At 47.6% G+C, this 13,035-nt stretch overlaps 3 protein-coding genes across 3 annotated transcripts; 1 reads left to right on the top strand and 2 right to left on the bottom strand.

Moving 5' to 3' along the window:
- Positions 1-33: 33 nt before the first annotated feature.
- tmem60 (transmembrane protein 60) lies at positions 34-438 on the bottom strand. Its single transcript, XM_068739752.1, has one exon. The coding sequence runs from the start codon at positions 436-438 to the stop codon at positions 34-36; it is 405 nt and encodes a 134-aa protein (XP_068595853.1).
- A 2,541-nt stretch (positions 439-2,979) lies between these two features.
- prr5a (proline rich 5a (renal)) lies at positions 2,980-6,080 on the bottom strand. The gene is given in 11 exon segments (XM_068739582.1): positions 2,980-3,260; positions 3,334-3,606; positions 3,682-3,817; positions 4,074-4,214; positions 4,328-4,419; positions 4,517-4,574; positions 4,655-4,703; positions 4,910-4,990; positions 5,075-5,200; positions 5,951-6,029; positions 6,032-6,080. Coding segments are annotated over 11 exon segments (1,365 nt in total).
- Positions 6,081-8,963: 2,883 nt separating this feature from the next.
- rad52 (RAD52 homolog, DNA repair protein) lies at positions 8,964-11,768 on the top strand. The gene is made up of 11 exons (XM_068739628.1): positions 8,964-9,017; positions 9,377-9,478; positions 9,685-9,778; positions 9,884-9,951; positions 10,070-10,188; positions 10,301-10,376; positions 10,464-10,687; positions 10,765-10,935; positions 11,111-11,184; positions 11,311-11,520; positions 11,609-11,768. Exons 1-11 carry the CDS (start codon positions 8,964-8,966, stop codon positions 11,668-11,670), a joined length of 1,254 nt encoding a protein of 417 aa, XP_068595729.1. The 3' UTR covers positions 11,671-11,768.
- The last annotated feature ends 1,267 nt before the right edge of the window (positions 11,769-13,035 follow it).

Genomic DNA, 13,035 nt, shown 5'->3' on the forward strand with positions numbered 1-13,035 from the left:
TCCAGTCATTAAAACGTTTCAGCACATTTTGATTCAGTCCCTCCTGTAGTGGAACACACCGTGCCCGAGCTCGACCAGCGCCCCGCCCAGCAGCACCCACAGGGGGACACACACCACACTGACCCACACGTCGAGGAGCGCCTCCAGGTGAGCGCACAGCGTCAGGCAGAAGGCCAGCTTCAGCAGCAGCGCCGTCAGGTACCACAACCGCCTCCTCAGGCTCGGGTCGCCATCCCGAGGATCAAAGTCCGGCTTGCAGCGTCCCGCCATCTTCACGATCAGCAGCAGGATGAGGATGGCGTCGAAGGTCCAGACGGGGAGGAAGATGAGAAACCAGTTCCAGCTGATCTTGGAGTCCAGCTTGAGCACCAGCATGATGAGGAACATCAGGGCAAAGATCCAGGAGAGGAGGACTCGCTGTGCCAAGGACATCTTCATCTGCGGGGGGACTGGCCCAGAGCCGGAGACTCGGGACCGGAGACGCGGGACAGGAGACTCGGGACCGGAGACGCGGGACAGGAGACTCGGGACCGGAGACGCGGGACCGGAGACTCGGGACCGGAGACTCGGTGGCAGAGACTCGGGACAGGAGACTCGGGACCGGAGACTCGGGACCGGAGACTCGGGACAGGAGACTCGGGACCGGAGACGCGGGACCGGAGACTCGGTGGCAGAGACTCGGGACCGGAGACTCGGGACCGGAGACTCGGGACCGGAGACTCGGGACCGGAGACTCGGGACCGGAGACTCGGTGGCAGAGACACAGGACCAGAGACTCGGGACCAGAGACTCGGGACCAGAGACAAGGTGGCAGAGACAGTGTCCTGCAAATAAAAGACATTACAAGAGAGCTGGAAGTTAAGTTAAAAGGGCTACAAGCTAGCGTCCGGGTTTACATGAACGTTTTGGTGTCCCATATCGTTACAGTCCAATACTACACATCTAATGCTGTTGTATGCTGCTAACATTAGCTACAGCTAACTTGTGAAACAAAACCAGTGTTCAAAGAAAGATGTCTTACCGAGCCTTAAAAGAACAAACTATTTAAATAGCAGCTCCTCAGACGCGTACAGAACGTGAGACCAACGTAAAAGCAGCGCGATCTGCTCGGCAGGCTGTAGCGCCTCATAGCTACTTAGCTTGTCCTGCTAGCGCTGTGCTAGTTTCTGAAAGCTTCCGGCTTCCGGTCAAGTTTTACAAAACAAGAGAATGTATTTACTCCAGTACTGTAGCGTTTCCGGTAGTCTTTTCAAAACAAAAGTTTATCGGAATATTTTATATCATAAATCAATTTGCTAAAATGCCACAACATGTGAATGACATCTTTAACAAAATCTAGCAGGTGGACCTTGAGTGAAGGAATTAAATAAAATGAAGACTGAACCTTCACTTAAAATAATTATGCGAGCTGTGGCGGTGGAGGAAGAGCCACAAATTCCATGTTTATAGAATATTCCTGGCGGTTCTAATTACAGATCACTGAATGATTAAAGGAGATCCATCGGTATATCTTCCTGTTTCCTGAAAATCCATTTGACACAGTAGTCTATGTGGCTGTTCATAAATATTATATTTATAAGTTAACTATTTAAAATATAAACCAATATTATTTAAATATTATTCAAATGTATTTATTTTTATTGGGCTAGTACAACAAATTAATACAAAGTACAACTCTGCAGACATCATAGATTGTCAAAAAAGTAAAGTACAAAATCCTTGAGGTAAAACAGTTTTTTGAAAGGAATTCAGTTAAAAAGCCCTTATTAAAATTATTTTAAAGGTAAAAGCTCATGTTACACTATCTACTGTCCTAAAAACCAACAATGCACTTTTATTTACAATTAGTGGTGGTGCAAAATACAGTGTGTGGGATGACATTCAGAATATTCATGTTTGTCAAATGTAAACAGTAAACATCTATTCCTCAAACTCCTGCTTTGCACAGCTAATACAGAAAAGCGAATTCAGTCACAAGATGAGAGTTCAGCATCAGAAGTGTATGACTACCACTGGCAATAAAAGCATGTTTTCTTATTACATTATACAAAAGTGAGAGCAGTTATTTTATCATGTCCAATAGGGACACTAAAGTGTAAACAAAATGTAAAAAAAGTGTGGAAAAAAGTATATATATAAAAGAATAAAAAAAAAACTATGTACAACATACACATATGGAAAATTAATTCGTGATAAAAATGTAAAGGTTTTGCCATTTTTTCCCATAAAATGCTGGTTCCAAAAGTCATCTTCCCCATGTAAAAACCAGCAATTTTGGTAATTATTTTTATTTATACTTCAATTGATGCTTGTATGTGTGTTTAGCAGAGACCTAATTTAAAATTTGTAATAGTGACAAAAAATAGATAAAATTAAAAAACCAACACCAACAATGGTTTTGTAAAGATCCATCTCTTTACGAAAATGTATATTTTAAGTATAAGTATATTTGTTGGGTATTCTTTCGTACTGTGTGTAAATGCACATTCATTGTTCTAATGATCATTAATACCAGGATATACTCCATATCAGCGGAGCCTGTGTTCATCCAAACCAAGAAACAGACGTACAATCATGTAAATCATTAATACGTTTGTAGTAATTTGACATCTGCAGTGCAGAGGAATAAGCTGCATTAATGTTCTGCTACAGAGGCAATGGTTGTTAAGGACATAAATGAATTGCTCATTTTGGTTTCTGGTTTTCATAGCATTTGTTGTCAATAAGAAAAAGTCTTATCCCTATCTGGCTTCGTTTGGGGGATAAAAGACTTTGATGAAGTCTCAACTATCGTGTCCATCGAGTTGGGAGCCTTGTGAAGCCTCGGGAGTAGGATTTGCTTGTCAGTGAAAGCACTTTGACTCTTCGTAGAATGTCATCGTACTCCAGTAAGAAAGGAAGATGTTACCCATTTTATGAGCTGTGGATTTCCTCTACCATGTACTGGGAGCCGTGGGGCTCGCTTCCTAAAGACAGCAGCTACACAGTACTCTGTCTGCTGTACCCCATCGCGTCTGAGGGGTGAGGTGGGAAATCAATAAATATCCCATCTGAATCGGAGTCTGCCGATTCTAACACTTGTCCTATTATGGTTTCCGGGCTGGATGATTCGCTGGGCGGTGTCGAGGATGCGCCTTTACTGAGATCAGTCATTGTTGTCGTGGCCTCGGTGCCATGGAGAGCTCCTGAGGACTGGAGGGGAAGGATGGCAGGAGATAAAAGGGGCAGCTGCATGGCAGTGGCTCCTGCTTGCACGATACCTGTGAACGACACGGTACTGGTACTTTATCATTTCATAGTTACCAACACGAGGCAACTTGATCTGCGTCGTACCATTGAACTGAGAGACGACGCGCAGCCTGCTGGAGGAAGGGCCAGACAGCTCAGGTGCTGTGGGTGGCTCAGCAAAGGTGAGTCCTTGTTCCTCCAGGCACGATGAGATCTCACAGGCCGAGTGGCGCCGGATTCCTCCACTGCCGACAGAGCTAGCGTCAGGGTCATACTCGGCCACCGGGGTCAGCAGAAGAGGGATGTTGTAGCTTTTTGATCGGACCACGGGGTTTTTGGATGGTTGATCCACAGACTTGGGCCATGGTAAGCACTTCTCTGAAAGACAAGAGGAAGGGGTTTGGAAAGCGTTGACACATTTACGCTCCTCATTAAACAATGTGGCATTATTACCCAGAACACAGCAACGAGCCTCGGCGCCGTCTCCGGAGAACAGCCCGTGGGTGCCCAGGTAGGGCGAGACCACCTTCTGAACAAGAGTCTCCAGATTCAGGTAGTCCTCATTCACACCGCGTGACTCATGGACCCCCTAACACGAACAGAGGGGATCTGTTATTTTGAACAAGTTGTTCTGTCCTGTTAAAAAAAAACCAGCAAAATAATAACAAGCAACTTTTTTATACACAGACAGTCATTCACAGAAGAAAACTCTAAACCATGGGCAGCACGGTGGCGACGTGGGTAGCGCTGTTGTCTCGCTGCAAGAAGGTTCATTTTATTGTCTTTATTGCTTTTTGTGACTGTAGTTGAGCCACTAAGCAATAAGAAACAGAAAGACTGCCTACCTGCAGAATCAGCAGCATCTGTGTGACAGAGGGGGGCACTCGGGCCCGAGGCCGGGACAGGGCGTCCTCCAGTTTGACACTCAGGACTATCGTGTTCCTGAAGTGAAGCAGCGCTAGCTGTCGGACAGAAGGTTCCTTACCCTGCACATAACGAGGACACGGCACACGGCGGAGCTGAGCAACTAAAGACCGCCGTCCGCTTTGCATCGTTTATTCTGTGCAAAGACGAACGGAGACTTTGTGACGTTGCGTACCTGAACCGGGTGAAAGATGGCCTGCAGCATGGACAGAACATCACAAAAGAAGAAGTCCCAGGTCTCTGCCAGGGAGTCGAGTAACTTCTGACCTATTTTAGTCACGCACACGAAACAGACAATGCATGGAAGCTTCACTAACAAGAACAGGCCACGAAAAAGGTCCTTTTAGGCGACTCATCCTCGCACCTTCGTAGAAGCGGATTTTGTCCCGAAGAATCACCATGCCCTTCGTGAGTAGCTGGTTCTGAGTGATAGATGTTAGCAATGAGCTCATCACTCATCTACATGTACGCGTGGTCTATGCACCTGAATGATGTCACTCACCTGAAGGTATTCTGTGAAGAAGGAGCCCAGCTCAGTCTTCAACAGATGCCTGAGCAAACACACGATCAAAGGATCAATCACATTAAAGCATCGTTTCTCCACCAAATGTTTCATGAGGCGTAACAGGAAGTTACGGCCGAGCTTCCTGTGCCGTGAGCACGTGACTCCCCAGGCCCGTACGCAAACAAGCACATGAATAAATAAACAACGAAGGATCACAGCTCTTCGTCCGTCCGTCGGGATGCCGGGCCGTACCGCACGCCTTCATTTAGGACGTAGAGCTCGTTGTCTGCCAAACCCTTCCTCTGGAAGACCGCTATGACGGCGTTGTGGATGCTGCAACACACGACACGCCACAAATCGGTCCGCGTCGGCGTTTAAACAACGGCCTTTTCTACACCCGGACCGTGATTGGTTTACCTGTTCCAGGTGGCGTTAGCGCCGGCCCTCTTCTGCTTTTCTCCCCTCTCCTCCGGGGAACCTTTCTCACTCTTTCCCAGCTCGCTGAGGCTGGGGGAGCTCATCAACTTCAGCCGGTGCAAAGTCCTCATCGGCGCGATATGCAGGAGAAAGAGAAACAGAGAGAGCACTAAAAGTAGTGGACAGGAGAGAGAGAGAGAGAGAAGGTCAGGCTAGGAGCCGACCTACAGAGACGCAGAGAAGAAACACACGGGGGAACGGCACAGTGTGAGGGGGGGGTAGGACAGATGATGCTACGAGGGGGGCATCGCGTTGAGCGCAGGATGGGCGGAGCCGAGGCAAGAGGCGTGGTCTCCTATGAAGAGGAAACAATAGCACATGCACTGATGGGGGGGGCAAACTGTTCTCCCTTTCAGCACAATGCAACCATTGATGCAAACAAATATTTATGCAGAGCACAGAATGCCAGGGGAGCTGCAGGGACGGCGAGGAGGCGGACCAGGAAGTGACAGACGCACGGACAGGAAGCAACGACAGGCCGTGAAGAAGAAGGTCTTCCTGGAGATCGACCACGCCCTGGATGACGGACGGCGAGCTCCAACCGACGACGCTCTTCAGAACAATCACAATTTAACTCGCTTTCGTAAAGAAAATGAAGCGACTGAATGAATGCTTTCACTGACTGGTGAAGAACGAGGCGCGAGTTCAAGCCCACGCGGGCCAGAGACTCTCTGAGCACAGCAGCAAACAGAAGACGGCCCCCCCCCCCACAGAGACAAATCAAGTATACAAGCTGATAAGATGTAAAGGAATTAGTCAATCAAGGATCCCCAGGAGATCAATAGCCTGATATCAAAGATTGGGTGAAATCCTCACCTCCTGATTGGATGCTCGCTGCTGCTGTCCATGTCTGGGCTGGGGGGAGGAGCCGAGAATGTGCTGAAGTTGAGTGACAGGGTCGGGAGGAGGGCCGGGAGGCGTGCCTCCGCCGGAGTCCATCCAGCATCTGGATGGTGAGAGGGACAGTGAGGAGAGGAAACCATGGGGACCCCCCCATGAACACAGAGAGCCACGACCCCCCCTCCATTAACCCTGAGAGCCACGACCCCCCCCCCCCATGAACCCTGACAGCCACGACCCCCCCCCCCCCATGAACCCTGAGAGCCACGACACCCCCCCCCCCCATGAACCCTACAGCCACGACCCCCCCCCCCCATGAACCCTGACAGCCACGACACCCCCCCCCCATGAACCCTGTGAAGACTTGTTGTTCTGTTTCTGTTTCATTCACTTATTTCAACACGTTGGAATCAACCCGGCCCAGAAGCAGAGAAAGGGGAAGTGCATGTGTGAGCACGCACGCACGCACGCACGCACGCTATGATTATGTGTGAACACGCACGCACGCACGCACGCTATGATGATGCGTGACAGCCGTCATCCTCTCCCCTGCTTCTGGGTGTCTCCCAGTACGAGCTGCACGCAGTGAAGCGCCATCGCCTGGCCAGAGGGGGGGGCGACAGTCTGGGCTGCCCCCCCCCCCCCCCCCCAGACAAAGACAACATGAGCCCTTCGCTGCCACCCTGCATGCGAATGATCAGATTGTACTGGCGCGTCTTCGGGTCATTAGAGGAAGATCCCATCCCAGCTAGAGACCACAGAGCCCCCCCCCCCCCAGCTGTTTCTGCCCCCCCCCCCCTTCAGCGCGGATCGATTCCACCCTTCATCCCGGTTATTGCCTCCCTGGCCTGTTTCGAGCTGCGTCGGTCCGTCGCTGATCGTTATCCGATCGATCGGTCGGGCGCAGAACCAACATCCATCCGACCAGGTGGACGAAGCAGCCGCTCGTGCGTGCGTACGTGGACGTTTCTATTTCTCAACATGTGTGGACGCGTGAACGCGGAAAAGAAGCCCGTAATAGCATGAGGACCCCGCGAGGGGGGGGGGCAGACAGAGACGCGTCGTTAAAGTCCGCCCATGGATAAAAGCGATCATATTAGGGCGCAAAGTTGCTGCTTGACGTGCCCCCCCCCGCGCGCGCGCTCCTTACCCTGCTGGGATGAAAGGATCACGGAGTTCTAACGAGGACGCGCTTCCGTCCGGGCTCATCGGCGGCTCTTCCTCCTCTGGTCCCCCGAACCTCTGCGCACCTTTACCGGATCAAGCGTCCGACCAGCGGTGCGGTGCGGTGGGGGGGGCGCGGAGCATGCACGGCCCTGGTCTCTCTCTCTCTCTCTCTCCCTCTCTCTCCGGCTCGACGCCGCTTTGTTTTGACGAGATGCAAAGAGAACCTGGCCGCGGTCACGAGCAGCACGTGCACGCGCACGGTGCTTTTATGCAAAAAAAAAAAAAAAAAAAAAAAGCGAGGAAAACAATAGCCCGATCTGGGCCTCGTCCTGCGTGCGTGACGTGTTCCGCCCCACGCGTTGTGTGCACAATCACGGCAAAACAGAGTGCGCGTGGCGCAGAGGTGAGAGAGAGAGGACCGGCATCTGGAACAGCTGCCTTGGGAGGCAGCGACGGTGGAGGGGCCCTGTGCGTGTGTGCGTGTGTGCCTGTGTGCGTGTGTGCGTGTGTGCGTGGTGGGGGGTCTTGTCATCTGTTAACAGGCGCGGCTTTTTTGTGTGTGCACATTACACCTTATTTTCATTGGCTCTATGTAAATAACTTAAAAACGCAAAGGTATTAAACATCTCTATATTTAAGTTTGTTTGTTTGTTTTTCTTTAGCCCTGTCATCACATTACTATAATGTTTTAGAATAAATGCTGAAATAATTTCACATTAACATAATATATAGGAATCGATCGCCGTCATGCTTGACACCTATAAGGAAAGAAAATATGCTGCGTTGAGGATATTGTATTTTAATGCAATCTAATTTGTAGATATTGGTGGATTAGGAATATTTTTTATCAATTGATCAATTGGAGTGGGGAGATCCACAGCTGGATTATCTATTTTGTTTATGGAGAGATGTAAACGCAACATGCTCTCATTCAGTCTGGATAGAAACGAGTTATTTCAAGAGAAACAAATGATGGAGGAACTTTCCCATCCAGCCTCCGTCACCTGGATTATAACATTCAAACAGGGAACTGGTGAGACTCTGTTTTAAATACTTATAAATAAGTAAACCACACATGGGAGAATCCCATTAAATACTGTCGTCTAATTTATTGTAGAAAAGTTTGATTGCAAATTTAAGATAGCATATCTAATATTAAAAAACAGAAGAAAGTACAGAGGGAGTGTCTTGGCTCGTTGGACACGCCCACAACGCCGCGTCAGCAGCAGAGTTTGAGATGTGTTTGTGAAGCTTGTGAAAATTGCAAACACGAAAATAACTCACAAAATCGCATCGAAACAGTCTGATTATAAAGTTAATCCGTAGCTAATGTCTAAAAGGTGTTGATTATAAATAAAATTGCATTAAAAAAAACGAACATACAATCTGGATTACAGTAAAATGTTTACTTCCCAAATCGCCCGGAAGTTAACATTGTTTACTTCCGGTTGTGCCAGCGGGATGTTCAAATTTTAGTTGCCTCTTCTAATTAAAATTTAATCTTTAATTTTTTTACGTTATTTTTTTCTAAAATAAAATAAATTGAACGAATAGTATGTGTAATTGTGGATATTCTAGCGAAAATCTAAAGGTATGCGCGGTCGTAGGCTCCACAGTGTTAGCTAGCTTGTGTTACGGCAGCATAAAGCTATCGTTAGCTGCAGCTACTTGTAGTACTATCAGAACTAATTATTTGCTTTAAGTTGGAAAATGACTATTTTAATGACTATAATGTTTGACTAAATTGCAAGTTAGCGAAGATTAGAGGAGTTTATATCCTTGTTTCTTCATTCTGGTGACGTTACAGCGCAGTTCTTCAATCATGCCAAGTAACGCCGACGAGAGGAACAACACAACAAACACATGTTTCGGACAGGTAGGCAGAGAAACGCCATTCAGAAACAGATATGAAGTGAATCCTGCTTCTAGTCAGTTAAAGATGATTTATTTATTGAAATGAAAAAGCTTGCTCTATCTAGAAATGCAATGAAGTCTTCTTTCATTTAAGATCACGCAAAATAGAGTTAAAAACAATTGATAATTGTTCTAATAATATTATGTACTTGTATATCATGTAATTAAATGTATCATCTGTATAGGATAAAGAAACGTAGTTGCTAAGGGATTTGAGAAAGAAATCTAACAGCACTGGGTGAGATGATGACAAAAAGCGTTATTTTATTGTGTTGTGTTATGTATATATGTGTGTGTGTGTGTGTGTGTGTGTGTTTTCAGTACACTTACACAGCTGATGAGTACCAGGCAGTGCACAATGCCTTGCGGCAGAAGCTTGGGCCGGAGTACATCAGTACCAGAGTGGCTGGAGGAGGACAGAAGGCGAGTCGTTATCTCTACACAACTGTGAAGATGTTTTCAAGTTATCAAACAAGCAACACTATTAGCTATTAGCTGTAGATGCTGTTGTGTCATTTCCTCATTGAGGTGGCTTTTCCTCAGATAAAAACCATTTAACCTCATAGATAAAGCCCCCCCCCCCTCAGTGAGGGTCTCTCTCATGTCAACACTCAAATGAATTCTTCCAGGTGTGCTATATTGAAGGGCATCGCGTAATCAGTTTGGCTAATGAGATGTTTGGATACAATGGATGGTCTCATTCCATCAGTCAGCAGAATGTTGGTACGACACACACACACACGCACACGCACACGCACACCAGAGGATGCCGTTAAGGCTAGCGGTAAGTATTTTTCACAGAGACTAACAAACACTTTTGTTTCACAGACTTTGTCGACCTCATCAACGGGAAGTTTTATGTTGGTGTCAGCGCATTTATCAAAGTACAACTGAAGGTCGGATAAAAAAACAACATTCATTTGACTATTTTCTAAGTGTACTGTAACTTCAGTATTCCTCATGATGGATCTAATCAAGATGTCTCCTCTCCTCCTGTTGATCATGTTGTCCCAGGACGGGTCATTTCATGAGGACGTCGGGTACGGAGTCAGCGAAGGACTGAGGTCTAAAGCGCTGTCACTCGAGAAGGCGAGGAAGGAAGCGGTCACTGACGGCATGAAGAGGGCGCTCAAGTAGCACCATTTTACATCTCTCTAAAGACGAAGACAAAATCATTTACTCTAAACGGCGTTGCTGTTAAAGTGAAAGCTTGTGCCGTTTTGTTTGCGTTTTTGTGTTGCTAAGATGCTTCGGTAACGCCCTTGGAAACTGTATCCTGAATAAAGAATATCTCCTAGCCATAAACAAAATCCCTAGACAGGTCAGATACGGTACAAACGTCAGCACTTCTACTTTGATTGCATCATTATTTTGGGTGCTGAATCTTTTCATTTCTCCTGTAAACAAGCCTCCTCCTCCTCTGGACCTTGCTGAGACGAAGCGTTCTGAGGGCGAGCCCTCAGTGGAGAAAGCACGCTTCTCCAGTATGACCCACGGAGAAAAGCTCGCGTCTGCCGTGGGTCCGACGAGGACGCCGCTGGAGCCCAAACTCCTCAACCAAAGCCACAACTTTATGGACGTTAATACTCCAAATGCTGCTCCCGGAAACACGAGTGAAAACACCGGCTCCGGGTATACGACGTTGTTAGTTTCTGACGTTTGCTCGTCTCGTGCGCATCGTCTAACTCCAATCCATTTCCTCCTCTAAGGCCTGACATGGATCCACACACAGACCCCAAGCAGCAGAGGAAGCTCAGACAGCAGCAGCTTCAGCAGAAGTTCAAGAGAGAGATGGAGGCCAAGGTGCTGCAGCAGAGACGGGACGTAGCCAAGCCTGAGGAGGTGGAAGCTGCTGCTGGACGAGAATCCAGCGGAGGCACGTTTCATGTGTTGCATCGTTAAAGCGCTTCTCAAATGACTGTAGGGGGGGGGGGGGGGGGGGTTAAAAACCTCCCCTAATTCTTTTCTATCAGCAATAAATAATTAGCCTCGCAAATTGATTGTCACTAAAATAAAAGATTGAAAATATATCGCATGCATCCATCCCTCAGGCAGTGGAGGTGTGCCTGCGCTCGGTGACAGCACCTCGGCCGGACAAAGGACAAGCAGCGGGGAAGATTATATGGCAGGTGCTGTAATCCAGGACTCAACATATATATATATATATACATACATGTATGTTGGGAAAATATATATATACACTGTATAGGGAGAAATAGGAAAACCGTCTCCTTCACCAGAATGTTTCTTTGCAGATGATCCTGAGCTCTGGAATTTCACTCTGGATGGAATCAAGGATATGGATGTCCCCACTGGCAGCCCACCAAACAGTCACCGGATGGAGACGCGCAGTAAGACCCCCCAGAGAGCACCGCTCGGACTCCAGGACAGGCCTGCAGTGGGCAGCAAAGAGCAGGACTGGGCCCAGCCCAGACGTCATCAGAACCAGCACCAGCCCAGACAAGGTAAGGCTGTGAGCAGACAAGCTGCTGATCCGTTCCCGAGGTGTCAGCTTCAGTTTTTAATTTTCTCTTCTGACTTTCTACCTTCCAGCCGAGACCTTCAGTCCATACAGACAAGGGCAGTACATGAAGAAACGCAGGCTGGATACTTGAGTACGCAACCGTAGTACAGCTCTGTAGACTCCAGACATCATTTTATCCTGAATATTTATTTCAATGTATAAATTACTGTTCAATAACTTCCGTAGCTGCCCAAGATAATAAAAACATCCCACCTATATCTGTGTACAGTATTTGTATCACACAGCATTGCTGCGATACACAGTACTACGATGCTACGTATTTCCTGCTTGAGAGGACAGAACTTTGCTGCTTCTCATTTAGAACTCGCTTGATATTAGATTAGACATAATATTGTGCAACATTTCCTTTGATCTGAACAACTTCCCAGCCAAAGCGTGAAATACAACGAAGAAGTGAAAATTATATTGTAATCCCTTGAACGAGAGAAAAACTTTGCAACACACGAAAGGCATGACGAGCAATTGTACGGATATCATTTATTTTTTTTAACATTTTGTACAATGTGAAAAACACACAAAACAGACACTGAATCACAGGAAGTGAGGAGGAATCAGAAATATGAGCTGCGCGTCCTCACCATGGTGGAGAATAGAGGTCGGTGAGAACTACTGGTAACAAGTTTAACTAGTTTATCCTTTGTAAGGTGAAACCTCGGTGAGGGCGGCATGCAGGAACCGTTCGCCGATACTGCTGATGGAGCGTGGTTGAACTTGTGCCTGTGATTATAGGTAAATGGCACCGAACAGATCACATTAACGACTTTCATGAAGGCAGATTAAAAATCCCCCCCCCCCCCCCCATCTCAATATCAAAAGCATTGAAGTCAGTAACAACCTTCATCGGCATGCGAGTGTTTCCATTACCCCCCCAGTCCCTTTAAAACTTTAAACATTGCATATTCTGCATTGCAGCAACTTATTTTTTCTCTAGAGAAGTTTAACTATTTGTCCAATCTACAAGCAGGGATAAGAGTCACGACGACAGCATGGCCACTCCTGGGGGGGTGGGGGGTGGGGGGGTGAGGACAGCCTTCACGCGGTGCCTCTATTCAACCGGTCGCTAATAAAGCCAAACCCGTGAATGCACGACGACCTCTTGACCCCGCCCCGCGTGGCGTCTAGTTGGATCCTCCGGGTCGGCCGAGTGACAGTTATGGAGCTTCACGCCAGGTTTATGTTACGGTTGAAGTATTCCTGCGGTACAGTGACGGCTACGGGATGAATGGATGAATCCAGAAGTGGTCAGTAGTGAGGATGAAGGCACTCAAGTCTTCCTCACGTTTACAGGGTCGAGTGCACGTGCGTGTGGAGGAGGTCACTGCAAGCAAACTCTCGTGACTGATCGAAGGTCAAAGCATTTACCTCACATTAACGTATATACAATTAAATAGAAAAGGGGGCAGGGCAGCCAGAACAAGGGGGGGGGGGGGGGGTA

This window comes from Brachionichthys hirsutus, chromosome 5, assembly GCF_040956055.1.
Source record: "Brachionichthys hirsutus isolate HB-005 chromosome 5, CSIRO-AGI_Bhir_v1, whole genome shotgun sequence".
Classification (NCBI taxonomy): Eukaryota; Metazoa; Chordata; class Actinopteri; order Lophiiformes; family Brachionichthyidae; genus Brachionichthys; species Brachionichthys hirsutus.

Coding starts and splice junctions, on each gene's coding strand:
- tmem60 (XM_068739752.1), bottom strand. CDS start 438: ATGAAGATGTCCTTGGCACAGCGAGTCCTCCTCTCCTGGATCTTTGCC.
- rad52 (XM_068739628.1), top strand. CDS start 8,964: ATGCCAAGTAACGCCGACGAGAGGAACAACACAACAAACACATGTTTC. Junction 10,936..11,110: donor CGAGAATCCAGCGGAGGCAC/GTTTCATGTGTT, acceptor TCCCTCAGGCAG/TGGAGGTGTGCCTGCGCTCG. Junction 11,521..11,608: donor CCAGCACCAGCCCAGACAAG/GTAAGGCTGTGA, acceptor TCTACCTTCCAG/CCGAGACCTTCAGTCCATAC.